This window comes from Fukomys damarensis, unplaced genomic scaffold, assembly GCF_012274545.1.
Source record: "Fukomys damarensis isolate Sample0158 unplaced genomic scaffold, DMR_v1.0_HiC HiC_scaffold_36, whole genome shotgun sequence".
In the NCBI taxonomy this organism is placed as follows: Eukaryota; Metazoa; Chordata; class Mammalia; order Rodentia; family Bathyergidae; genus Fukomys; species Fukomys damarensis.
This window is the reverse complement of record NW_022900948.1, coordinates 31,047,995-31,072,508: the sequence shown is the minus strand read 5'-3', so window position 1 is coordinate 31,072,508 and position 24,514 is coordinate 31,047,995. Positions and strand designations below refer to the sequence as shown.

Genomic DNA, 24,514 nt, shown 5'->3' with positions numbered 1-24,514 from the left:
TTTTTACCCCAAAAAAAAAAAAAAAAAAGTAGCACTGAGCTCATTTTAAGAGCGCTAAAGGACTCCCCGAAGTCCTATTGGTACAGCAAGAATGGAAGTTGTGAACAATTACTAAAACCACCTTTCATTCCCAAAGGCTGAGTAGAGAAGCCCTGGCCTCAGTGCCAACAATGAGAGTGTGTTCAACAGAGCTGTAAATCATGCATCTGGGATCAACACTAACCAGACAACTCACCCCAACCTTAGCCAAAATGCCATCTCACCTGAATCCCACAATGCAATTGCCTTTTTTAGTAACTCAGCAACTCTATGTCCTTATGCAGAGGAGGTTCCAAGTCTGGGAAACCTCACAGTGACCGAAGTTAGCTGGGATGCCTTCAAACTGGACTGGACCACACCAGATGAAACCTATGACCAGTTTGTCATTGAGGTCCAAGAGGTTGACCAGGTGGAAGGGGCTCACAATCTCACCATTCCTGGCAGCCTACGCTCCGTGGAAATCCCAGGCCTCAGGGCTGGCATTGCTTACAGGATCACCCTGCACGGCGAGGTCAGGGGCCGCAGCACTCAACCCCTTGCTGCGGAGGTCATCACAGGTATACGACCCTACTTCCAGACCAGAGATGTGATAGGAGCCAGGAAGTCACTGGATTAGAGTTGTGACAGAGCATCCAACCTCGATGTGGTTGACAGAGGGATGAATCTCCAACTCAGAAAAGCCTTGGCTAGAATCCATTTTACTGTCTGAATTTTCTTGGGTATATCACTTTATACCTCTAGGCCTTCTTTTCTCATATTCAAATGAGAGATAATATCCTCACTTCAGAATACTGTCATAAGCAATAAATGAATTCATGAACAAAAGTACTGAACAGAGTACACTTGATTAGCATTGAATAGTAGTTAAATATATCAATAACAACAGTTATAATGGAAAGTAGCATGTGTAGTAGGGTTGTGGGACAATGATATGATCAGAACTTTCTAGAGGAATCATATTCCGGATCTGAGTCACTATCTCTCTCCCAACTCCTAGTCTGATCTCTACAGAATAACTTTTGGAAATGGTGTAGTCAGTTTCTGCTGAAATTTTCAAGTCTCTCCTTAACAGTTTCTCAAAGCAAGAACATTTCCAAGAAAGGACAGCACATTTGAGTTGAGTGTTTTTCATTCAACTTGGGGAGAATAAAAAGCAATTCATCTGAGTTTGTTCCCTGAAAATATGCTGCTTCATCTATCATAGAAAACTATATGTTCTTTGTGAGGCTTCTAGAAATAGCTTTTAAGAGGGCTGTGGATATAAAAGCATACCTAAATCAGCCAGGTTACCATTGCCCTGTGTTTCTTGGACTAGCTTCAAATCAAACAAGACCAAAATGGACCTCTGAGACACGTATGATCTAGGTATGGGATACTAGTGATCTACATTTGTAAACTACAAAATTTTGTTTTTAAGCAGCAAACTTCTTTAGCAAATAAAATCTCCCTAGGAACTCCTCTATGTGACAGATAAGTAGCTGTTCTTGCTGATGTAGGAAAGAAGAGAGGGCAAGACTGCACCTGTCCCCAGAACAATCCTTCCAGAAGGTTCCAGGTGTGTGTAGGGCACAATTTGAAAACAGCCCCCTAAAAGGAAGAACTTGCTCAGATTCTCACAAAGTACCGAATCCTGGGACACCTGAGAAGATGGGTCCCCTGTCTTTTTTCTTTCTCCTTCTCCTTCTTCTTCTTGGAATGAGATCCCTGTAGATATTTTCCTCCCTAACTTCAAATCTGTGGCCACTTCTGCCTTAAGAAGAGAGGTTGAGAGATTGCATCTAACGTTGAACAGCATCTCACAAAGCAGTGGAGTTTTCCATGCTCTCATTTCAAGCTTTCTTAATAAGCAATAACAACTACATTAAATTTCCTTCCCATAGTGTAAAAAAACAATAATAATAATAACAGTGGACCCTGCTCTGCAGCATTTACTGATAACAACATAATCACTTTTAATTAAAAGCAGGCACACTCATTTTACATAAACAGCCTGGCTCATGAAGCAGCCTTTCTTCACTCAAAGTGCTAGCAGAAGCAAGTGGGAGGGGAGAACCAAGCCAAGAATCTAGGGCATGACCTCCGATCCCTGAAATCCAAGAAGTCTAGAAATAAAACATCATGCTCATCCCAAACTTGAGACAGCATATGCTTTATAAACCCAAGCAGACAGCATGTGGCCAGCAATGAAATGATCAAGCAAAAACAGAGCAGGAAATTATCTCTCACATGACCAAAGAAACTCCAAGGGAAGACACCTAGCAGTGGTGTTTACTGCGTTACCAAGTAAGACACGAAGAGGTGACCAATGTTGTCATTTAATCATCACACAAACCAATCAAGGGATTCTGTCAGCTCTATTTAAATGTGAAGAGAATGAGGCTCAGAGAGAAGCAGGTGATACATCCAAGAGGACACAGCCAGTAAATGTCAGTACTGGAATTTAACCAAGGCCTCTCTGTCTGCTTCCGAAGTCTGTACTTCTCACCATGCCCACTTCCCTGACCTTGACCCCCGATCCCTTCTCTCCTTGTGCCCTTTAGCTGTTGGCCTTGCCTGCTCAGGAACTTCCGGGTGGGTTGTACAGTGTTCTTTGCCATCTCAAGGGTGAACAATACAGCTGTTTTCTTTCTTTGACCATTTTCAGTTTCTGAAGAAAGCTGTAAAATACCAAGTTCAGCCTACATATACCCAATGACTAAGAATCACCAAAACAAATTCTGTCTCTCTCTCCCCCTTCCTCTATTTTCCTGGATATGGGCTGTGGGACTTGATTTCTTCATGCTTGATTTGCAGCACTGACAAATATCTCTCTGTCCTTCTTCAGAGGAATTCCCCCAGCTGGGAGACCTAGCTGTGTCTGAGGTTGGCTGGGATGGCCTCAAACTCAACTGGACCGCTGCTGACCAGCCCTATGAGCACTTTGTCATTCAGGTGCAGGAGGCCAACAAGGTGGAGGCCACTCACAACCTCACGGTGCCTGGCAGCCTCCGGGCTGTGGACCTTCCAGGTCTCAAGGCCGGCACCCCCTATACTATCTCCATCTATGGGGTGGTCCGGGGCTATAGAACGCCGGTGCTGTCTACTGAGGCCTCCACAGGTACCTTCTTCTCTACTTTCCATGCTTTCTCCCCAAGGTTCCCTGCTTCTGCTTCAAGAAATGAAATGAGCAGCCAGGTTCTCTTCACAACTGAATCCTTTCCATGTTCGCTTCTGCTGCTGGCCATGCATGCTCAGAAGCTTCTCTGTAAGCCGCGCCCTTGTCCAAAGCCTTACACGTGGCAGTAACGAGCATCACAGATGTCGCCCTTCTGCCCTCTAGTCCCCCAGCCTCTAGCTACCATACTTTACCTGGCCAATCCTATGAGGACATCTCCTCCTGATGAGGGTTTTGTGTTTCAGGAATCAGCCCAAAGGTTTTAATTCTTTTCTCCAAGTGCTGCCATCTAATGAAAATCATACCCTCCCCATGTGTAAGTTCTGATTTATTTACTTTAGAAAATCTTTTGCCACTTGGAAATGGTATTTTACTATTTTCAGAACCCTCAAAGGCATGGGGCCTGTGTCTTGCATCTAAGAAATGTTTTTTTTAAGATGCATAGAACAGAAAAAGAGAACTGAATAACCCCCCGCCCAGGCCATTCTGTCAGATACTGCGTCTTTGTTAGAACAGCAAATTAGCAAATTGATAAACCAAAAAGAAAAAAATATCCCACAATTATGAGTGGAAACTGCACCAAAGAGAAAGCTATTCATTAGCAGAGATACACTGAGCAGCATTTGAAGCAAGGAATGTTCCAGGCTATGAATGGGAAAAGAACTGATGGCTTTTTTGCTCTTTGAATCAAGATTTTCTTCCCAGAGTATTGGCCTTTAGGTGACAAACTCCCAACCTCACACTCAGGGGGCTTCATCACTGTTTCCCCAGCTCCTAGGCATTTTCCTGGGATCCTGCTAAAGTGAGCAGCCTCCCTTCCTCCCGCACTGCTTCCCTCTGCCCCTCTTTACAGCCTGCTTCAGTTGGTTTGAAGCTCAGTAGAGGCTGTGCTGCTTTCCATTGCATCTGGCTGCCTCCCTTTTCATATAATTATTGCAACTAAACTCCTTGTCAAATCTGCATCCATCCACATTGATTTAAAAGCATAGCTCTGCAATTCAGCCTATCCTTTCAGCAACCCTCATTGAGGACATAAAACCCAGACAAGCACTATGTGCACAGTGACCCTAAAATACCCAGAATTTGCATTTGAAGCTGCCCTGAATGTGCCCAGGACTCTTTTATCTGACATCCACAAACCATTTCTTTCCAGAAGGTAGAGAAATTACCCACAACTTCTGATCTTTCCTGCAGATCTTGTGGTTTGGAGGCCATTAGTATTTTTATGTGTGTGTGTGTATTTTTTCTTTTTAATGGTAGCAACATTCTTGCCTCTGCTGAGTTGGCCTAGGAAGAGGAAGGGCCATAGTACCTTCTGATCTGTGTCTCAACAAATTGGTTGAGATGGTCTCAGAGAGCAGGAGTTGTCTCCTTTCCTAATGATATAGCACAAGTTTTTCAGACCCTGCCCCTGCCTGCCTTCTGTATCTTTTATTCTTGTAGCTCAGAGAAGTGCCAGCAGGACCATCTCCAGCACAAAATATTATTTCTTGGCTAAAAGATTGCTTAAACTGCCTTGTTCGCTTAACTCTCTTGGTTGGCAATCCAGTGCTAGTCTTCTTGGCCCACATACATGCAATTACAAGTGGACAAGCTTTTTTTTTTTTTTTTTTAGCAGAGTAAGAGAACAGCTGGCTGGCCCTTATCTGAAGTATGAAAAAAGCACAAGAATTACACTGAGAAAATTTATTAAGCCCCTCAAGTCAAGTAATCAGAAGCCTCAAAGTAGCACCTTGGGAGGGCGATCATGTCAGAATTACTTAGCCATTGTTGAAACAGATGGGCATACCCACAGAGAAAAAGATGTCTGAGGGAGATGCTCAAGTAATCCTGGGCTCCTGGATGCAGCTCAAGAGACTGGAAACTTCCAGCACTCATATCTTTGACTGATGGCCAGAAACCTTGAGGCAGGGTTCCCAGAGACAGGTGTGGCTAAGATAAAGCAGCTCCCCTGACATCATCCAGTCTGTCTTCTCTCTCAAAGGATCTCTCCAGAGCTTGAGTATGAGTGTCAAGTACAGAGCAGGGAAATCTAATTGCAACACTTTGTTCTTCAAATATATCTCTTAACAAAACCCCTTTTTCTTCTCTCACTGGCACTGCTCAATAACACAGCTTTATTTTACAATAACCCTGACCTATCAGATCTTTCTTCCCAGTAACAGCTCTATTAACTTTAGTCTTAAAACACAGCCAAGTGAATAACACAAATATATTTGTTTTTTCTCTCCTACCCTCCCCCCCTTTTTTTTTGCAGCCAAAGAACCTGCAACTGGAAACTTAAATGTTTCTGACATAACTCCTGAGAGCTTCAATCTGTCCTGGACAGCTACTGATGGGATCTTCGAGACCTTTACCATTGAAATTATTGATTCCAATAGGTTGCTGCAGATGGAGGAATATAACATATCTGGTGCTGAACGAACTGCCCACATCTCAGGGCTCCCCCCTAGTACTGATTTCATTATCTACCTCTCTGGAATTGCTCCCAGCATCCGGACCAAAACCATCAGTGCCACAGCCACCACAGGTACACGTGCAACTCTCCCGTGTCCAATACCTCTCTCCACAGTTTTGCCTGCAGGCTGAAGCGATCCTCCTCTTAAGCCCCGGGAGTACAAACCACAGTACACTAACCTTTCTATTTAACCCAACTCTCTCCCAACAGCAGTCCCCATGGTGGATTTTCATACAGCGGTGCACCTGATTTATCACTGAGCAGAGCATTTGTGGTATAAAAATGTAATTTTACATTGCTATATGGAATCTGGAAAAAAGAATTCTCCCCTTCAAAGCCCTAATGAGAGTGGTCCTCAGATTGGGAAGATGTCTACCTCAGTCAAAGAAGTTTTAAAAATTATATTTTTGTGATTTTGTAGTATTTTTGTCTTCTTAGAGCCTTGAATCTCCTCATAGGAGGTAGCCACACTACACAGATTGCCCCAAATTCAATACTACTTCTAGGAGAAAAGATCAGGCCCTGATATTTTATCCCCAGAACATTGAATGGTTCCTGGCAAAAATAAAAATAGAGATGGTCATGTTTCAACAAGGAGCTTATTTAGAAAAGGATCTCATTTTGAATTTGTGATGCCTGTGGGTTTGTATCTGTGTGTTATTACAGCACACGTACGCAACACACACAAACACACACACATTCATTCTAAGGATTCTGTCATGTAGTAAAAGAGAACCCTATGTGAAGGTAAAAAGGAGACTTTGTCCTTTCAAAATATCATTCTTAGCTTCTTTTAGTCAGTGCCTTCTCTTAACAGGTAAACTAAATTATTACGTACTGGGGAAAAAGACATCTGTGAAACAAACACAGAACAACTTTTTCTTAGAGTTCACAAAGGGGTGGCCATTTGCTGGCAAATCCAAGAAAAGAGTTGAGATCCTAGCACCAAAATCATTTAACCCATGGTTGAGGGAGTCTGTCTTTATTCTATATGAGACTGCAAAGTGTTACCCCCACTTTGCTTTGTTGGCCCCCAGCAAAGGCACAGTGCCAGCATTATTTAGTTCCCAGCTCAGCTGATAAAGTATAGCAAATTCTAAGAGAGAAAAATAGTTGACTATATTTATTTAGCTCAGATTCGTTTTCAAGAAAGGACAATTTCCTTTTACTTGATGTTAAAACTACAAATGTTCTGAATTTAGTCTTGTGGGGGGGTAATCAGCAACATGATTTAAATTGGCACACTTTGATATTTTTTCTTCTCACTCTAGTAGCCCAACCTCTCCTTAGGCATCTCACTGTCTCAAATGTGACCTAGGGAAGTGTGGCCGTCTCCTGGCAAGCTTGGGAAGCTGCCTTTGATAGTTTTCTTGTAGAAGTTAGTGATTCTGACAACCCCCAGGAGACGGTGCCACACTCCCTGCCTGGGGTGTCCCACGGTTTTGTCATCGCCAACCCAAGCTTCTTCTCATCATACTGTCCATCTCCATGGGCTCGTCGGAGAGCAGCCTTCTCAGACCCTGATGTTCCAAGCAACCACAGGTTTTTTCCCATTATGGTTGTTCTCTCTCCACAAACTTCAACTGCCAACTTTTCCTCCCTCGTCTCACCGGGTCCTTCTCAGGTTTGATGGAGCCAACCAAGTCAAAGTTTGAAAACTTTAAAATGACCTTCACCCCAAATTAAGGTGCTTCAGTGCCCAACCTCTTTTTCCTAAATATCCACTCCCGTCTGGAGCTGCTCTGTTTGTATAAAATTAATGTGTCTTGCTTTGGCTGAATTTCTAAGCCATCTTCTCATCTGATCTTGAATAATCCTTTCCTATACTTCTCCCATGATCTTCTTTCTGCCTGTATCTTTTTAATCAGTTTGTCTGTGTCCTACTCCTAGAAATATGTGCATGCCATGTTTGATTCCTTCGTCCAAACAATCTAGTGTCTTTCTACGTACTAGAATTTTAAATAATGATTCTCCCAGCATGCTTAAAAGAGACACGAGCTCACAGTCTAAGAACTGCATGAGAAGACTCAGATTGCAACCTTGTTCTTGAGGTTTTCATTTGTCTGGATTCCCTACAAACAGACTGGTCTTTTTTGACATTTACTGTGTCAAGCGTGTGTTGCCATCCACTAATAGCTGTTTAAAAGTGTCAAAATTGTCTTTCCATTCATCATCTTCTACAAATCTTGGTGCATGTGGTAAATATTCAGAGCATTAATATTTTCAACATGTCTATCTTTCCTGAAAGCAGACAGCATCTCAAAGAATTGTTTCTTTGGGTTAGAAGGGTTAGAAGTGATGGGAGAAAAAAAATCCCTTCTTGCATGAAGCACATGCTAACTAGCATTTTCTCTTTGAGTTTTTTCCTTGTATCTCATATTTCAGTTTAGTCATATCCTCTGGGGAGTCGGGTGAAGGCAAAACTGACCTCGAGTACTTAGGTCTTATTCTGAATGGTGAATGTGTTCGCAGCATCAGTCTTTTTCTACCAGCATAAAAATAATCTCAGCACACATCTTTTATGTGGGAGGTTGCTTCTTTAACAAAATATATAGAGAGAACAGAATTCCATTGGGAAGATTTTATCATTTATGCTTTTGAAGAAAAAAGGTACAGCATCATGAGCTTTGCAAACTAATTAAGACGTCTAAAATTCCATGTCATTGTATATGGCTATATTCTATTTCTGAACCAGACATTTGACCCCAGAGACTCTAAAACATTGAGTTATCCTGTGCAAATGTGCAGTTAAAGTTTATCCAATGAGACTTTTCTTTCCTCCAAATACTGTAGCTGAAGTAAAACAACTCCCAAATTGTAGGGAAAAATAGTCTGCCTCTTGCCAACCCTAAACCCTGCTCCACATACCACAGTCCTCCAAAACTCTTGCTTCTCTCTAAAATATAGTCTGGGTTGAACTTCACTTAGTATTAGTATTCAATGATAAATGAGCATTTAGAAGACCAGACTCATACACACTCTGGTTGAAAAAGGCATAATTCCCCTTACATTAAATGAGTTGTCTAGACTTTAAGGAGGAAAAAAATTTTTTCTTTATCTTTCCAAATTAATTAATACGTACATTTCCTAATTGAAAAAACACGTTGTTTAAATTCAAAGGTCCTCTGGCTTCAGCATCTACCAGGATTTGTTTAAGTCATTTTCATCTTTATAGTATTTAGGGTGAGATACACATTTTTCTATGATGCATATATTTGCTAAATACCACTAAAGAATTTCTCATATATGGATGCAGTCTTTAATTTGCACAATCCAAATAGATCAAAGTAAACTCCAAAGGGTGTTTTCTAAAACATGCTTAGTGAAATACTAACCCCTTGAGATGTTCAAAGAATATTCGAAGACAGGGTGTCATTGACCTGTGTCAAGTTCATGAGATGTTGGGCTAAACAAAATTAAACAGATTTATCCACAGAAACAGCTCATCAGAGCTTTCTAATGCAAGCATGCTCTGAGAATCGCTAAAGTGAGGAAAATGTCTTTTCTCGGAACATCTTATAGGGCTAGTTCCCCTTTACTAACTTTGGAAAATGTAATTGTACCTATCACTCTAATGGTGTATTCATTTTTTTAATAAGTGATTAGCATATGGTCACGCTTATACCTTAAAAGCATACAAATCCATACTTGGGTAAAAAGCAATATATTCTGTTATAATCAGCATGGTGTTGACATAGCCCAAGATACTATCTTCTCTGCAAACATTTGGAAATGCTGATGCATTCATGTTCTATGGCAATAGTCTGCAGAAATCTGCTTCCTCTAATCATGTCTCTCTTTTTGTCTCTGTTCATGCTCCTCCCCCCTCAGACTCAGAGCCACAGCTAGGCATGCTAATCCTAGCAATGTTACTCCTGACAGCTTCAACGTGTCATGGACCACTCAAGCTGGGCTCCTTGCAAAGATTACTATCCGTGTGAGCAATGTTCACTCACTGCATGAGTCCCGGCAACTTAGGGTCCCAGGAGACACACAGCAAGCTCACATCACAGGCCTGGTGGACAATACTGGCTATAATGTTAGTGTGGCAGGGACCACCTGGGCTGGCGAGCCCACCAGGCCCCTTGCTGCCTTTGTCATTACAGGTATTCAGAGAGTCTCACTTGTCCACTCAGAATCATGACCCAGGGAAAGGGAAAAAAGGAAATAGGCATTGCAGAGGAAAAATCAAACCAAAATATAGGCTTCTCTCCAAATGTAAACTTCTCTCCTTTTATTTTTAACTAGAAAATATAACAATTGTATATATTTATGAGGTACAGAGTGACTTTTTAATACATGTATACTCTATTTAGATGAGTTCAACTTCTTAGATTCCCCATATAAGTGAGATCATGCAGTACTTTTCTTTTGGTGCGTGGTTTTTCACTTAGCATAATGTGCTCCAGTTTCATTAGGATAGTGACAGATAACAGAATTTCTTTCTCTTCTAAGTGGTCTGGTACCCCATTATGCGTATTTACTGTCATTTCCTTATCTGTTCATCTACTGATCAACATCTAGGTTGCAATGCAAAATTATTCACAATATCCACAGTATCACATGTGAACTTCTGAGGGAAAGTGTGGCTAGTCCTAGAAGAGAGAAGTCCCTGACAGTCACTTTAGGAAGTAGAGACAATGATTTCAACAGGGAATAAAACTTTCAAGAATTTTTTTTTTTTTGGCCTGGTTTTATAAGCTGCTTTATCCACAATGTGGCGATTCAGTCTAAAGAGTGAATTCTAAATTAGTAAAGGCATGGGCCAGGAATTTTGTCCATAAGTCATGCTAAGTAAAGGCAGTTCAGTAGCAACCTACCCCAGACATATAATAATCCTTTTCCTTAAAAAACTTATTCTTCAATTTCAAAGTACAAGAGATTGGTAACAGTTCAACCTAGGATGGCAGGTATGTTCTAAGATTAACTAAATCTTACCCATTTATTGAACTTGACTTCTAACTTCTCCTTGAACTACATAAGGAAATGGTTGCCTGTCCTAACACAATCACGAAGGATGCAAGTAATGTCAATTTACCAAAACCTTCAGGTTGAAAAACTTAAAAAATATTTAGAAGTCTCTTATCTTCCGGGAATGGTAACTTTCAAGAGACAGACTTTGCCATCCGACTTTCACATTGAATGAGTCTCTTCCGGTGTCTAAATTGAGATATGCAAGATATATCAATAAGTACAATTACATATTTGTGTGGAGACAATATGATGTTCTAGAAGAGTGAGGATTTTGTGTTTCATCCTCTCCACATCTTCTTAGCCAAGTACCCTTGGCAAGTTCCTCCTCTCTTTAATTACCGCTTCCCTTCCGCATGGACTGGAGACACTCGCAGTGTCTCTGGCATGCTATCTGGAGATAAAGCCAATCTGATGAAATGTACCTGCCCGGCATAAAAGGAATATTTCACAGATGCTTGAGCATTTCTGCTACTGGCCAACAATATGAGAAAGTGGTGCTGGTAAAAGCAATCAACACAAAAGTGTTCTGTGGTAGAATGCTTGCCTAGAGTGCACACGGCCTTGGGTTGTATCCCCAGTTCTGCACATATAAATAAATAACAACCTTAGATATAAAACTAGAGCTGTGAAATCATGATTTTCCTATTATTTGTAAGGGAATGTAGGATATATTTTAACATAAGATTTAAAAGTGCTTGTTTTTCTGCCCACTTATCTAATGCGAGCGAAACCATTTACACCAGCCTTCCTCCTCATTTCTTAAGGAGGCTGGGAGTAGTAGCTATGAGATGAGCACTTGATTGCCTCCAAGGAGGGGCCTGGCCCCAGATCCCACAGGCCCTTACTTGTATCCTCCAGCAGGACCTCCCACAGAATAGACAGAAGAAAGGGAAGCTGAGAGAGCTGGTCTCAGAATCCTAGATCCAGTTACAGCATTGTCTCTGCTAATCCATAATGTGAAAAGACTGTGCTTTAAAAGCAGGATATTGAAAAAGAAAAAAAAATGAACAGGAGGAACTTGAAAAAACAAGGCTTTGATTGACTAATTAGTCTGAAAGAATTCATTTTTGTTGGAATTAGCTGCTTTGGTGGCATGGAGGTGCAAAGAGGCCAGTTATCAAAGCGAGGCACCGCTTATCTAAACCAAAGCAAGCAACAGAATTTGAGACCTTTGTCTGGCACTCTGAGAAGACCTTTTACGCAGTATAAATGATTTCATTTTTGTCTTTGATAGTTATGATTCTTGGGAATTTTTTACATGGGAAAAAAATGCCTGAAAATAAACTCAAGTGCTTCAAAATAACTACAGGAAGTCCAAGCCAGGGCAAAACTTAAAGTGTCTGCTTAGGGAATGAGGGCATTTGTTCATTTATTCATTCAATCACCGAATACTTCTTTTTAAACATGTCTCTTTGCATCCCATGGATTAGTCCATGAGCATTAGTGCAAGGTCATTTGCTCTTTGAAAGTTTCCATTTAGCTGCAATAGAAAAGAAAGCTCTAAACTAGATGCCACTGGAATGGCCTTGGCCATGTAACTCGCATCCCTTTGCCCCTTTGATAAAAAATACAGTGAGCATCTTTTTATTCCAGAGAAGGTGCTGGACCCTCTCCACTCATCCTGCCCAAGTCTCGGGACTTGTCAGCACTGATGGAGCTTACTAATCAGATATTGGCTCGGGATATGGAAAGAATGCACAATTTAGAGTGAAGACACCCCATCGGAGCCTAGCTTAGCTCCCTGGTAGATGTGCAATCTCTGATAAGTTATTGTCTCTCTGTTTCCTTACATGATAGAGAACCTGGGGCCCAGGCAGGTAGTAATACCTACCTTACAATATTGCTGTGACTAAGAAATAGTAAAAAAAAAGGTGAGGCCTCCTCAACTGAGAAGTATTGATGGAATCTGAGGTGACATAAGTTTGCTCCTTTAGGTCTCCCAGTCTGAAAAGACCCCTAGGCAGCTGGGAAGTAGATGTACCTGGAACACAGATCTTTGGTAAATGAATGGATAAAGGATAATGGTATATGTCCTTGCTTTCTAACTTTATCCAGGAAAATAAACTGCAAAACACTAAGCAAACCTTAAAATTCTTCACTGGGCCATAAACATAAATTGTTAATTTTTATTAAGTTAAAAAATATCTTACTGCCTCCTCTTTTCTTTGCTAATGAGGATGTGTTAGTGATTGGCCTGATGGACTTCATTCACAATATGAACTAGAAGTGAGATATGAAGTATGCTGAAAGGAAAGTATGTTTGAACAAAAAAGCAGTTTGATTCAAAACCCAAAGTAGATAGAGGTGTCCAAATCCAACACAAGATGTCCTTTTTGTATGGAGAGAAATATGTGGGCTCTGCAGTCAGACTCAGCTAGAAACTTTGATCCATCGCACACTAGTTTGGGACTTTGGCCAAGTCAATCAACTTTTTGAAACTCAATTTTCTCACCTATAAAATGGGAATAGCACCTATCCCTGAGGTGTGCAAAGAGTAATATACTAATGACAGTATCTGCCATCTAATAAGCTCTAGGTCAATACTCCTTCTCTGAATATATAACACACTGGGTGATTTATTGGGAATCCATTAATGTTCTTGGAAACTTGTGCTGTCCTAGCAAAGTCAGTGCAGCTAACCTGAGTTATTTTTACCTTCCCTTCTTTCAGAGGCCTTGCCCCTTCTGGAAAACCTAACCATTTCCGACATTAATCCCTACGGGTTCACAGTTTCCTGGATGGCATCGGAGAATGCCTTTGACAGCTTTCTAGTAACGGTGGTGGATTCTGGGAAGCTGCTGGACCCCCAGGAATTCACACTTTCAGGAACCCAGAGGAAGCTGGAGCTTAGAGGGCTCATAACTGGCATTGGCTATGAGGTTATGGTCTCTGGCTCCACCCAAGGGCACCAAACCAAGCCCTTGAGGGCTGAGATTATTACAGGTATTTCAATTCAAGTGAGCCATACTCCCCTTTCCTGGTCCCTTCCATGTGGTCTGTGTCCAGGATCACCATGACTTTAACATCTTTGTTCATCTTCCCTGCTTTCTCCATAGATGTGGCCTGTTATGTTATCCCCCACAATCCTTTTGTCTTATGTATCTCATGAGCACTCCCCATTCCCACCCCAGAAATGAGAAGGTCGAAATGTTTCCATTTGTTCCCCCAAATTCTTTAGTTCATGTCTTGTCCATAGCTCCCAGGTGCTTACTCCATATCACCTTCCCCTGTCTTCATCCTAGCTGATCCCAGCTACATTTCAGCCTTCTCAGAGGAAATATACCAATGAGTATATTTGGAAAATGTACTTAAAACTTTTATCATCTCAAAGTATCATCCATGATCTTAACAAACTTACCCCATGGGCTTTTTATTGGTACTTTTAAAATTGGTAAATGCTAATATCAGAAAGATCCTACAACAAAAACTAAATACATCATTTTCTCAAGACTAATAATTCCTAGATAAATACAACATTAACACCTTTAATAGTCAAAACTCTGTGTTTCCCAAAGTCTTTCTAGAGATTACCAGCTCTACCAAAGATCCCACTTGATGAAGAAGTTCCACTTTCAAGTATAGGAGTCTTGAGTTAATCAGGATCCCTGATATGGGGCTTTTAAGACCATCTTATTGTGCATTGTGTATTTCCAGCAGGGCATTATGTCCCAATTTTCTTTGACAATGAATAGCTTTTAAGAAAGAGCTCTTCCTGTTTTGACCACACTTTGGGAAACTCAGCTCCAGACTTACCCTCATGTTGAGTTTTGTCTAGTTAAGGCAATCCAAGATGAACCCTGGGTCCTTCGTATATACCTCAAGAGGGTCCAAGCCTCAGTTCCATCATCTGAACCCTTATCTATTGGTTAAAATAGCACAGAACGAAAGTCAAACGAGAAAGGCAAGAGTAGGAACCTTCTTTAGCAAATCAGATCCAAGAACAAAGCAAAAAGACTGTAACAATTTTGAAAAGCCCCTTTTCTGGGGCTCCAGGGAAGTATAATCAGCAGAATCATCATGGGTAGTTCTGCAGATAATTAATGCTGGTTTATTTGTCTTTACCAAGAAAAAAAAAAGAAAAGGTCTTGCAGCAGATGGGCACTCAGCCACTGGAAGACAGAGAGCTAATGTAAACAAGTTACTGGCTTTGAACTTGTTTGATGATACATGGGAGGGACCAATGTTAATTCCAGATGTGGATTTATAGAATTGCTTTTAGACAAAACTCACAGATTCAAGCTAATGCTTGGCTTCTATTTTTCTATTCCACTTTTCCCCTCTCCTAGCCCTACTAGACTTGTTAATGTTGAATGATTTTATTTCTGTCTCTCAGGACACTTCTGTCTGTGAAGTCTGGGGCATCACTGCATACTGATACCCCCAACTGGAGAGAAGATTGCATGGGCTGCTAAGTGATGTTCTCATTCCTGCTTCTTCTACCATTTTCTCTCCCTCTAGAAGCTGAACCAGAAGTTGACAACCTTCTGGTTTCAGATGCCACCCCAGACAGTTTCCGTCTGTCCTGGACAGCTGATGAAGGGATGTTCGACAGTTTTGTTCTCAAAATCAGAGATACCAAAAAGCAGTCTGAACCACAGGAATTAATCCTCCCTTCCCCCGAACGTACCAGGGACATAACAAATCTCAGAGAGGCCACTGAATACGAAATTGAACTCTATGGAATACGCAATGGAAGGCGATCGCAGCCAGTCAGTGCCACAGCAACAACAGGTACTGTAAATAAACAGGAGAGTCTTTCTCATAGACTGCATAATCACAGGAGCTTTGGACACATACAAGCTTGCATTCAGATCCTGGCTGCTCCATGTTACCTTGGACAATGTGCTAAGTTTTTACATAAAAGAGCATGATGCTAATTACCCAATAAGGCTGCCAGGGTTCACTGAGATAACTCCTTTAAAGCCCATAGCAGAGGGTCTGACACATAGCAAGGGCTCTGCAAGTGAGAGCTGGTCACATGTGGTCTCCACTGCATCATCCTCATTGTAAGTGTCCTATTGTTTTAATTACAGAGACTCTTGTTCTTACCTGTTACCTGATGGCATTTTGCCCAGTGATACAATTTCTGGTTCTTTGACCAACCCTTTGGGTCACCCTACATGAGGGGCAGTGGAGAAGTTTCACCTGTACCTATGATTAATATTTATAAAATGCTCATGTGAATAAACAATACTGTGATCAGCAAGGAAGGAAAAGCTATCTGGCCAGGATGATGGGACAATTATTAACTCTCTGGGATACTTCTGCCCACCCTAAAGAGCATCTAAGGTGGGAAATAAAACCTTTTCCATATGAGCTGAGTCAGGAAGGGAAAGAAGATGGTTAATAATATGACTCATAATACTAAAATTTATGTGACTCTAGAGAGAAAAAAGGAAGGCTCATAACAAATGGGTAAATACTTTTAGGAAAAAGAAAGATACAGAAACAGAACCCTTTGGGACAGCTGCTTCAAAGAGAAACCGGGGTGGGGGGAGGTCCACAAAATCACAGAGGGAAAAGAAGAGAGACCTGAAAAGTCTATAGCTCAGCCTTTTCTGTTTGTGTGTGAAGAATCTATGTCCAGAAAGATGATATAACTTGCTCAAGATCACACAGATAAATTTGGGGTAGAATCCAAATGAGTACATATTTTATCCCTACTAAATATTAGCAAAGACAACAGATGACCAGTATGTGTTCATATGTGCTGTCTTGGGCAGATGTAAAGCCCCAAATTAGCCAAAATTCCCTAAACTTGGTGTAAAGATACAGTTTTATGAGGTTAAGCTTTAGGCCCTAACAAGCTCTAAGAAATGACCCACAGATTTTTGTAGTCACCATTTATAGAGGTAGAGAAAAATGCAGAATCCAGGCAGCAACTTAGTGAAAAGGAAAACCTTGCTCCTTCTGCACATGGCTACCCATTCCAGTCTGCAAGTTTGAGTCTCCTCCTCCTGTGGCTGCCCATAAAACAGATCAGAGGCAGAGCCCGACTTTGACCTCAGTTTATAAACACCACTCTTTAAAGTTTACTTCTGATCCCTAATTTTGTTTTGCTGATTTGTTTTTTCTAGAAACCCTCTAGTTTTAAAGCAAAAGAAGAGAATGAATAATCATGAGCTGATGACTTTGTTTTGTTTTTAAGAACAAAAGAAAAGGGTCTGCTCTTTGGCAAGGCGCTCCCTGAGATCCCCCTCTCTGGGGCCTTTTGAGTTCACAGCCAAAGAAAAGAGAAAGTGTGTGTATGTGTATGTGCACATGAACCAGTGTGTGTGTGTGTGTGTGTGTGTGTGTGTGTGTGTGTCCCCATGTGCATCTGCATTCCTGTGCTCCAGGCCTGGGAGAGGCCAAGAGAAATGCTCCAAGCACAGCAGACTCTAGCATCCAGCCCACTTCATCAGCTCTATGGTTTCCTTTGTATTTCCTTTGTAGTCATCCTTTCACCTGTGCTCTCCCACCTCTCCCACACCATTGTTAACCTTCCTCTGTGATGTCCCATCCCTCCTCCTTCTGATAAACAGCTGCTGAAACTCCTCCTTTAAGGACATTTCTCCCAAGCACAAGCTGCCCACCCTGAGTGCCCAGTGCAGCGGAGAAAAGAGTGTATCCTAGTGGTTAGTTAGCCAGAGGCCTCTGGGCGAATTGTTGGCTCTGAATATATTACTATCTCTCTGGCTAGCTCTTAAGCAATTTTCTTCCCCTCTGGACTGCAGTTTACTTGTCTGGAAAACAGGATTTGACCGAAAATCAGCCATGAGTTGAAATGAGATCATGAATGTCAAGGGTCTGATAGAATTTCCTTGCCCATAGTAACAGTATTAGCTATTATCATGTCTGTGAAGTTAATGTGAATTTTATTTTCAATAGGTTTCATAGGTTGGTACTGAGAAATTTAAAAGGATGTACACTGGAGTCACTGTTCAGCTGTATGACTATACCCAATGGCTCTAACTAGGCACAACTAACATTGCCATTTCTTGTCCTTCCAAAAATAGATAAAATTAACATAAGTTTAATTTCTTTAAACTCTTTTTGAAGAGCACAATATTTAATGTATTTTCATTCTTTCATGCTTTTCTGTGTACGTGTGTGCGTCATTTATTAATAGAGCTTGGAAATAACCACATACACATTATTTAGCCATCTTCTTACTGATGGGCACTGAGGCTATTACTTTTAGTTTTATTGTTCCTTTTATCTTCAGTTCCCGTGCTTGTACTGACTTCTTTCCCCTTGGTGGTTGAACCCACTTCCTTGCAACAGTCTTGCTCTCCCTTAGAGAGAAGTTCTTTTCTCCTACAGGAAGGTAAATGCCAGCCTATCTCTTGGCACCATCTTGAGAGTTCCCAGAGTCTGCAGAAAATGAGAAAGAAATCCTAGCCACTGGGTGAGATGACTTTGCCATTCTCTTCTGGAGGCTTCTAAAGCTCCCAGAGGGAGCTCTGAGTGAGGCCCAAAATGTTCTTCTATCCTGTCCTTATGCCCATTTCACACATACATTCCTGGAACTCTCTTCCACCCCTGAGGCCAATAGGGTAGGTGGTCAGTACCCCTTCTCCCTGTTCCCAGAACATGCCTGCACTCCTACCTTGCTCCAGCCTTTCAACTCTCAGTTCTAGTCCAGTTCAGATGAACTTGAAGCCATACCCCAGAGTCATACTTACATTGTCTTGGGGCCTGGGTCAGTGAGTCTGAAGAAACAGCTGCATGGCAATCCTCCCTTTCATATGACCCAGGCTCTTCATGCTCAACACAGCTTACTTAGACTTCCCCCAGGGACCATAAAGATGAAGCCACCAATTACAGAGCACATACTTTTCTCCACCTGCAGTTGGGGATTTCCTTGAATCTCCAAGACACAAGCAAAGAAATACCACATTAAGCTCATTTAGCAGATGTCAACATTGAAACTGAGGAGGCTGAAATACTTGCAGAGAGTAATGTCAGAATGGAAATCACACCCAAGTTAGTTCAACTCCAAACTTCTTGCTTTAAACCACAGTGCATATAGCAGCCATCCCCTTAATTTAGCACAGGAATGAATGCATATTAAATGTTTGATAAAACTATATTGAAAAGATAAATTTTTTTAAATTGTCAATTGCTAAATAGTAAAAAACATTTGCAATAGATTTGAGGAGGCAAATTTATGCAGAGAGAAAATAGAAATCCTTTTCAACCTCCTTGAAAGATTTTAGGAATTACAGATGTTTCCCTATTGGAAAGTTTAGAAACAATCCTTTGGAAAGAGAGACAAGAAGCATTGCCTTCGTCTCCCCAGTGTTTCAATATATGTGATTTAGTTCTTTACACTGCTATCTCCATCTACTATAGGGCTGGTGACTTATGGGCCCCATTAGCGGCAAAAGGAAATGGGCTAGAATCACCTAGAAAGCTCTGTGCCACAAAAACATCATGCCCATTGTTGCTGGATTTCCACCACTACTATGCTGTTTCTCTAAGATCTGCACAGCCATCTTCCTACTCCCACTTTTACCATGCAAATCCCTGGAGTGGGTAATAGATGGGGTCGTTAGTTATGGTGTGAAAGTTATCACTGCCATCTTAAAGGTAAAAAAAAAATGGGGTCTTGGAAAAGAAAGCACTGGCTATAATACATGACTGATAAAATGTGCCAAGTACTATACCAGCAAGGTTTTCAGTCAGATCAAAAGTCAGAGTGAACCATGCTGGCAGAGGTTCACCTCTGGGCCTGAGTTTATGGACCTCATGGGCTCTTCACTCCGCTGGACTCAACTAAATCTTTCTGAAGTATTCCTTAAAGTTCAGAGTGGCCCACAGAAGAAAGAGTCACATCTGAATTCTTCGAGTGTGTCAGATGCCGTGCTCAGGGTTGACTTCCATTATCTCTGCTAATCCTCAAAACATTCCTGTGGGTGCATACTGCTTTCCCCACTGGACAGATGGAGCAACTAAAGTTCACAGAGTTGAAGAGACTTGCCCCAGGCCGCCCAGCACCCCAGTGGTATTTGGACAATCAAGATCTTGTAGGCTCCTGGGACCTTGTGGTTTCCACAGCTTTCCATAGACAAATGGAAAAAAACAGGCAGCCACAGGGTCTGGGGGTGGTTTACAGGTCACAGAAAAAAAGCTGTGGGAGGAAATAAATATCTTGGATGAGAGAAAAAGATAGAAATGGGTAGGAAAAAATAAGCACTGTCCCCAAATTTCTGTGGGTTTCCTAACTTAATGACTGACGTGGGTTGAAGAAAGGAAAAGATGCGGAAATTAGCTCTCTAGAGCCTGAAAATTGTTTCCCGAATTCTCCATCTAACCATGGCTGGCCAAAGTGGGCAAAAACATAAGCCAAAAAATACACAGAAAAAAATCCAGCGGAAACTGGCTTGGGGTGGGGACCACCAGGAGCAGAAAGTTCCCGCTGAGCATGAGTTTCCTCACAGGTCCAGTAGTACTGACTGTCCAGGGGTTGTTGACTTTAGTGATGGCCTGGGGTCGCTCCCTAGCTTTGGATCTCCTTCAGTCCCTGTAGTGGATTGTCAAAGTCCCTGCCTGTGTGCCCATTATTTCCATGACCCCAGGAGATACTCAGCTGCCCTGTCCTGGTACCTAGAAAGCTCACATCACATGAACGTTGAAGAAAAGAGCCTCACCTGGGTTCTCTATTCAAGGACTGCAATCATACTTTCTTCTAGGGGGTTTCCATATGAGGATTCTACTTTCTATATTGCATATTAGCTATCCATTTTTCAAGTCTTTGCATTATTTAATAAAAGGAAATAGAATGCAATGATTTGAAAAAATGTTAAAAAGCAAAATAAAAAAGGAAACACATTTAGATCTGTGAAACCACTCTCTCTTGCCTCCTTAGAAGCCAAATGAAATGTTAATATTCTGCTTGGTGAAACCAAATGACTGTACAACTGGGCCCTGTACCTGGAATGAAAGGGCTGTTGTCTCTGTCAAGTCACACAGGTCACACCTTCTCCATCCTAAAGGCTTGGCTCAGACATCAACTCTAGGCACTAAATTTTCTTAGATGAAGGATCCAGGAAAAGCCATTGATGGAAAAGATAGTTAACCATATCTGGGTTTTCTCTTGTGTTTTCTCCCTGACAGCCATGGGCTCACCAAAGGAACTCGTTTTCTCAGACATCACTGAGAATGCAGCCACTGTCACCTGGAAGACACCCACTGCCAAGGTGGAGAGCTTCCGGATTACCTATGTGCCCATGAGTGGAGGTAGGGGACTCAGTCATGGAGTGTGAGCAGGGATCATGGAGGGTTTGTGCATGAAGTGAAAGAGACCATGATTATCCCCAAACATCATGGCCTTATTTTTGAGACCATCTGAAGAGATCCCATTTATAAAGTTTTATAAGATCCTTAAAAGAACCATCCTTGGGAAGGATCCTTTTATGAAGATCCTTTCCACCCATGAAATTCTAAAATCCTATGAGAAATTCATCCACAGTGGGGTTTTTTTAATACAATTATGAAAGTCTGTGTACGGTGTCCTTCCCTCCCTGAACACACTGATCTTAAAAGATAGTCTTGGCTATGTATGAGATTTTACTGTTAGATGCCAAAATCTGTCTCATTATAGAATGGGAAGTTGATACCTTAGCAGAGTTGTGAATTCTAGCTCAGAATGCAGTTCTGTGACAGCGATCTTGGGGGAAAAAGCACAGTGAAATCTGTCTAAAGACATTCTAGCAGCGGGTAAGCTCTCTGTCACTTGAGGTATGTAAAGAGAGGCTAATTGGTGACAGAAATGCTGATGTATCTCCACGGAGAGTTTGGCCAGCTGATGTGACCAGGCTTTCACCACCCCTGAAATTCTTTTATTCTGGACTTGCTGAAGAAAATAAAGGCAACAAATTTGAATGTGATCATCTTTTTATTATAAACAGAATTTCTGCTAGTAAGAAAGTGAGCCAAAATAATGGGTAAGTGTTTCAGATGTACATTACATAGTGAGCTTTCCATATACTCTGTGGGGAAAAATAATAAAGAAAATAAAATTTGCACAACATGCCAGCTCTCTACTGAACAGAAATTTGCCATTTTTAGTACATTGTGACTTCACTTTTTTCCTCTCCTGGCTTGGTTTTTGGCATCCACACCAATGGAAAAAGCATTATATAAAAAGTAAGGCCTTTTCTATCATGCCAGAGGGTGGGATAAAATGAGAAAAAGCCAAGTAAATGGTCCTGGGGAAAGATACCATTTAATTTCTAAGTGGGACACACACGCCCAAATGCATGTCCATGAGGTTTGCCATTACAGACCGACCGTGCCTTCTCTGTGTTCCAGGGATGCCCTCTATGGTGACAGTTGATGGGACCATGACAGAGGCCAGACTGCAGCAGCTCATCCCTGGGGTAGAGTACCTTGTCAGCGTCATTGCCATGAAGGGCTTTGAGGAAAGCGAACCTGTGTCAGGGTCGCTCACCACAGGTATGTTGAGTCGGGGCCTGGTTTTTCAGAGATTCTCTTGCTCATGCTCCTTTATTTCTCATTTTCATCAGCAGCAGGGAGGAAAGTTTATTTATGAAATCTTAGTGGAAAGAGAATTGGATTTCAAGTGCCCAAAGTTCTCATCCTGACCATCCCTGGTCTCAGATGACCTAATGAACCTTAATCTCCTTAACCTCCCAGGGCCTCTACTTCAACTGTTCTGGGAATCAGATGACTCTAATACTGACCTGGGTTGAAATCCCAACTATGCAACCTACTAGATTTCTGTATAAGCCATCTGATAATTCCTCTGCATCCAGTTTCATGCTCTGTAAAATGGGTACAATTCTTCTTCCCTTGTAGAGTTCTAAGAATAAAGAATAAAAATGAGTGGTTTTGCAAGTTCAACTGCCACCTCCTTTCTTCCTCCGGTGCCTGGAAGCACCTTGAGGAACTTCTGAGCAGATGGTTCACACAGACCTGACAGGGAGAGTTATAAACTAGCTGCTGTCTATTTGGTAGCTCCTGCATTCTGGGCACTGCTGCTGCACCCTTTAATCCCTATCGTTACTACAATTCTCCTTTTACAGAGGAAACAACTGAGACTTGGGGAAATTACTAAGCTACATAATTATCATTTACATAATGTTGGAATGAAATCTGAACACAAGCCATTCTGCCTACAACTACTGTGTTCTTCCAAAATGAAGAGTCATTTCCCTATTGAGACCTCAATTGTTCAGTAGGCTGTTGAGGGGAGAAATAATGAATGTCATTGAAGGAGAATAAAGTGGAAAATGTCTCTTCAGACAGCTATGTCTCTAAACAATTTATCCTTTGAGATATGAGCAATTATCCAGTCCAATCTATTAAAGGATCTAAAGAATGGGTCTCATAGGAAACATTAAAAATATCTTAATCATCTGAAAGAGTTGATAATACACAATTAAAATGTCCCATCTGAACCCAGAGTCCTATCCACCCTACCACACAGACCTTTATTCTTCTAAAAGAGTCTTTCATTCATGAATTCTTCACAATGACAGATCCCAAAAGCTGGGTATGTTTCCTCCCAAGTCCCCATTGCCCATTGCCATCCTCAGTTAAAGTGTATTCTGTACATGTGTGATGATGAAACAGGAAGGAACTCACAGCAGACAATGGGAGCTCCCAAAATGTTCTGACCCACCCTGACTCTCAAGCCAGTTATTTCTTCTCCTGAGGCTCAGGTCCCTCACCTGTGACATGAGCTGATGACAGCTGCTCTCAACATTCAAGGCTGCCATAGGGTAATTGAATAGTAAGAGCAAAAGCAGGAGAGAAGTAGCCTATTCTGGTTGGATTCCAAGAAGGGAATACTGGATATGGAAAGGGGCCAGTTAGAAGAAGGAAAGGATAAATACCCGCTTCAATATCCTTTCTCAGTGTACGTCATTTGAAAATCCCACTTAAGATTCCAAATAATTTTAGGTGACATATTAATGATGACTGCTGTTGCTGTGAGCTTCCCTAGCATATGTGACACACACTACCCAGTTAATCCTTATTTCAACCTCCCTTTGACAACTGAAGAAAGTGAGGTCAGAGAAAGGGGAATGACCTTCCTGGGCACAAAAAGGCACTAGGCAGGCAAGGAAGCCATGGTAGAATGCCGGACCATTAGCCTCGAGCCTGTAAAACACCTAACCAGAGAGATCACTTAAGCCCAAAGCAGCCTCCGGCAGTCTCAACTGTACAAGTGTCCTCTCTTTGTGTAACTTCCTTCCATTGGAAAGGGAGTATGAACAGTGATTATAATCTTTATCACATGTTCAGCACCTTTGACTTTACATAGCACTTTTCAATCCAAAATAAATATGTGAAAATCAAAATAACACTGACCAGCATCCTGAGGATGGAGCAGCCAGATTCATCATCTCCATTTTAGAGGTGAGGAATTAGAGGGCCAAGGGGAAACCAGTCAGCAAGGAACAGAATTGTGACGTAAAGTCAGGCTCAGGACTCGGAACCCTTCCACACACCAGACAATGTGAATTAACATCAGGACTGTAGATGGTAGAGCAGCTCTGGTCTGATGTTCTCATCCACTGTGACCAACCCCTCTCTTACCATCTTTCTTTGCAGCTCTGGATGCCCCATCCAGCCTGGTGACAGCCAACATCACTGACTCTGAAGCCTTGGCCATGTGGCAGCCAGCCATAGCCACTGTGGACAGTTATGTCATCTCCTACACAGGGGAGAGAGGTAAGGTCTGGCCCGAGACTCTTCTCACTCCAGGAGTGTGGGTCTCACGGCTAACTTTTTCCATTCTCCCTTCTTCGTGCTGCACTTGGGTACAGGATGACAAAAATGCATGGGTAGGTGGAAAAGCTAGCAATGTCCCTGTAGTTCTCACTTGCAACTTTAACAGAGTATTGTAGACTATGCAAAAAAAAAAAAAAAAAAAA

At 41.8% G+C, this 24,514-nt stretch overlaps 1 protein-coding gene and 1 long non-coding RNA gene across 10 annotated transcripts in view; one reads left to right on the top strand and one right to left on the bottom strand.

Annotated features, from left to right (window-relative positions):
- Tnc (tenascin C) overlaps positions 1–24,514 on the top strand; it is a 94,288-nt gene that overhangs the window by 53,144 nt on the left and 16,630 nt on the right. For 2 of the 8 annotated variants that reach the window (XM_010639443.3, XM_010639445.2), the window contains 8 exons: positions 324–596; positions 2,864–3,136; positions 5,451–5,723; positions 13,296–13,568; positions 15,084–15,356; positions 20,727–20,849; positions 21,924–22,067; positions 24,192–24,311. In XM_010639443.3, the coding sequence (XP_010637745.1) occupies positions 324–596; positions 2,864–3,136; positions 5,451–5,723; positions 13,296–13,568; positions 15,084–15,356; positions 20,727–20,849; positions 21,924–22,067; positions 24,192–24,311 (1,752 nt within the window). The remainder of the gene's footprint in view (positions 1–323; positions 597–2,863; positions 3,137–5,450; positions 5,724–13,295; positions 13,569–15,083; positions 15,357–20,726; positions 20,850–21,923; positions 22,068–24,191; positions 24,312–24,514) is intronic. The other 6 variants (XM_019209824.2, XM_033759119.1, XM_010639444.2 and 3 more) reach the window with 5 other exon arrangements.
- LOC104872992 lies at positions 21,911–23,142 on the bottom strand. Of its 2 annotated transcripts, none has more exons than XR_783332.1 (4): positions 23,064–23,142; positions 22,316–22,434; positions 22,063–22,167; positions 21,911–21,986 (listed from the first exon to the last, which is right to left on the bottom strand). It is a non-coding gene; the product is annotated as an uncharacterized LOC104872992 (long non-coding RNA). The 2 variants fall into 2 exon arrangements; XR_783333.1 differs by having other exon boundaries at positions 22,063–22,116.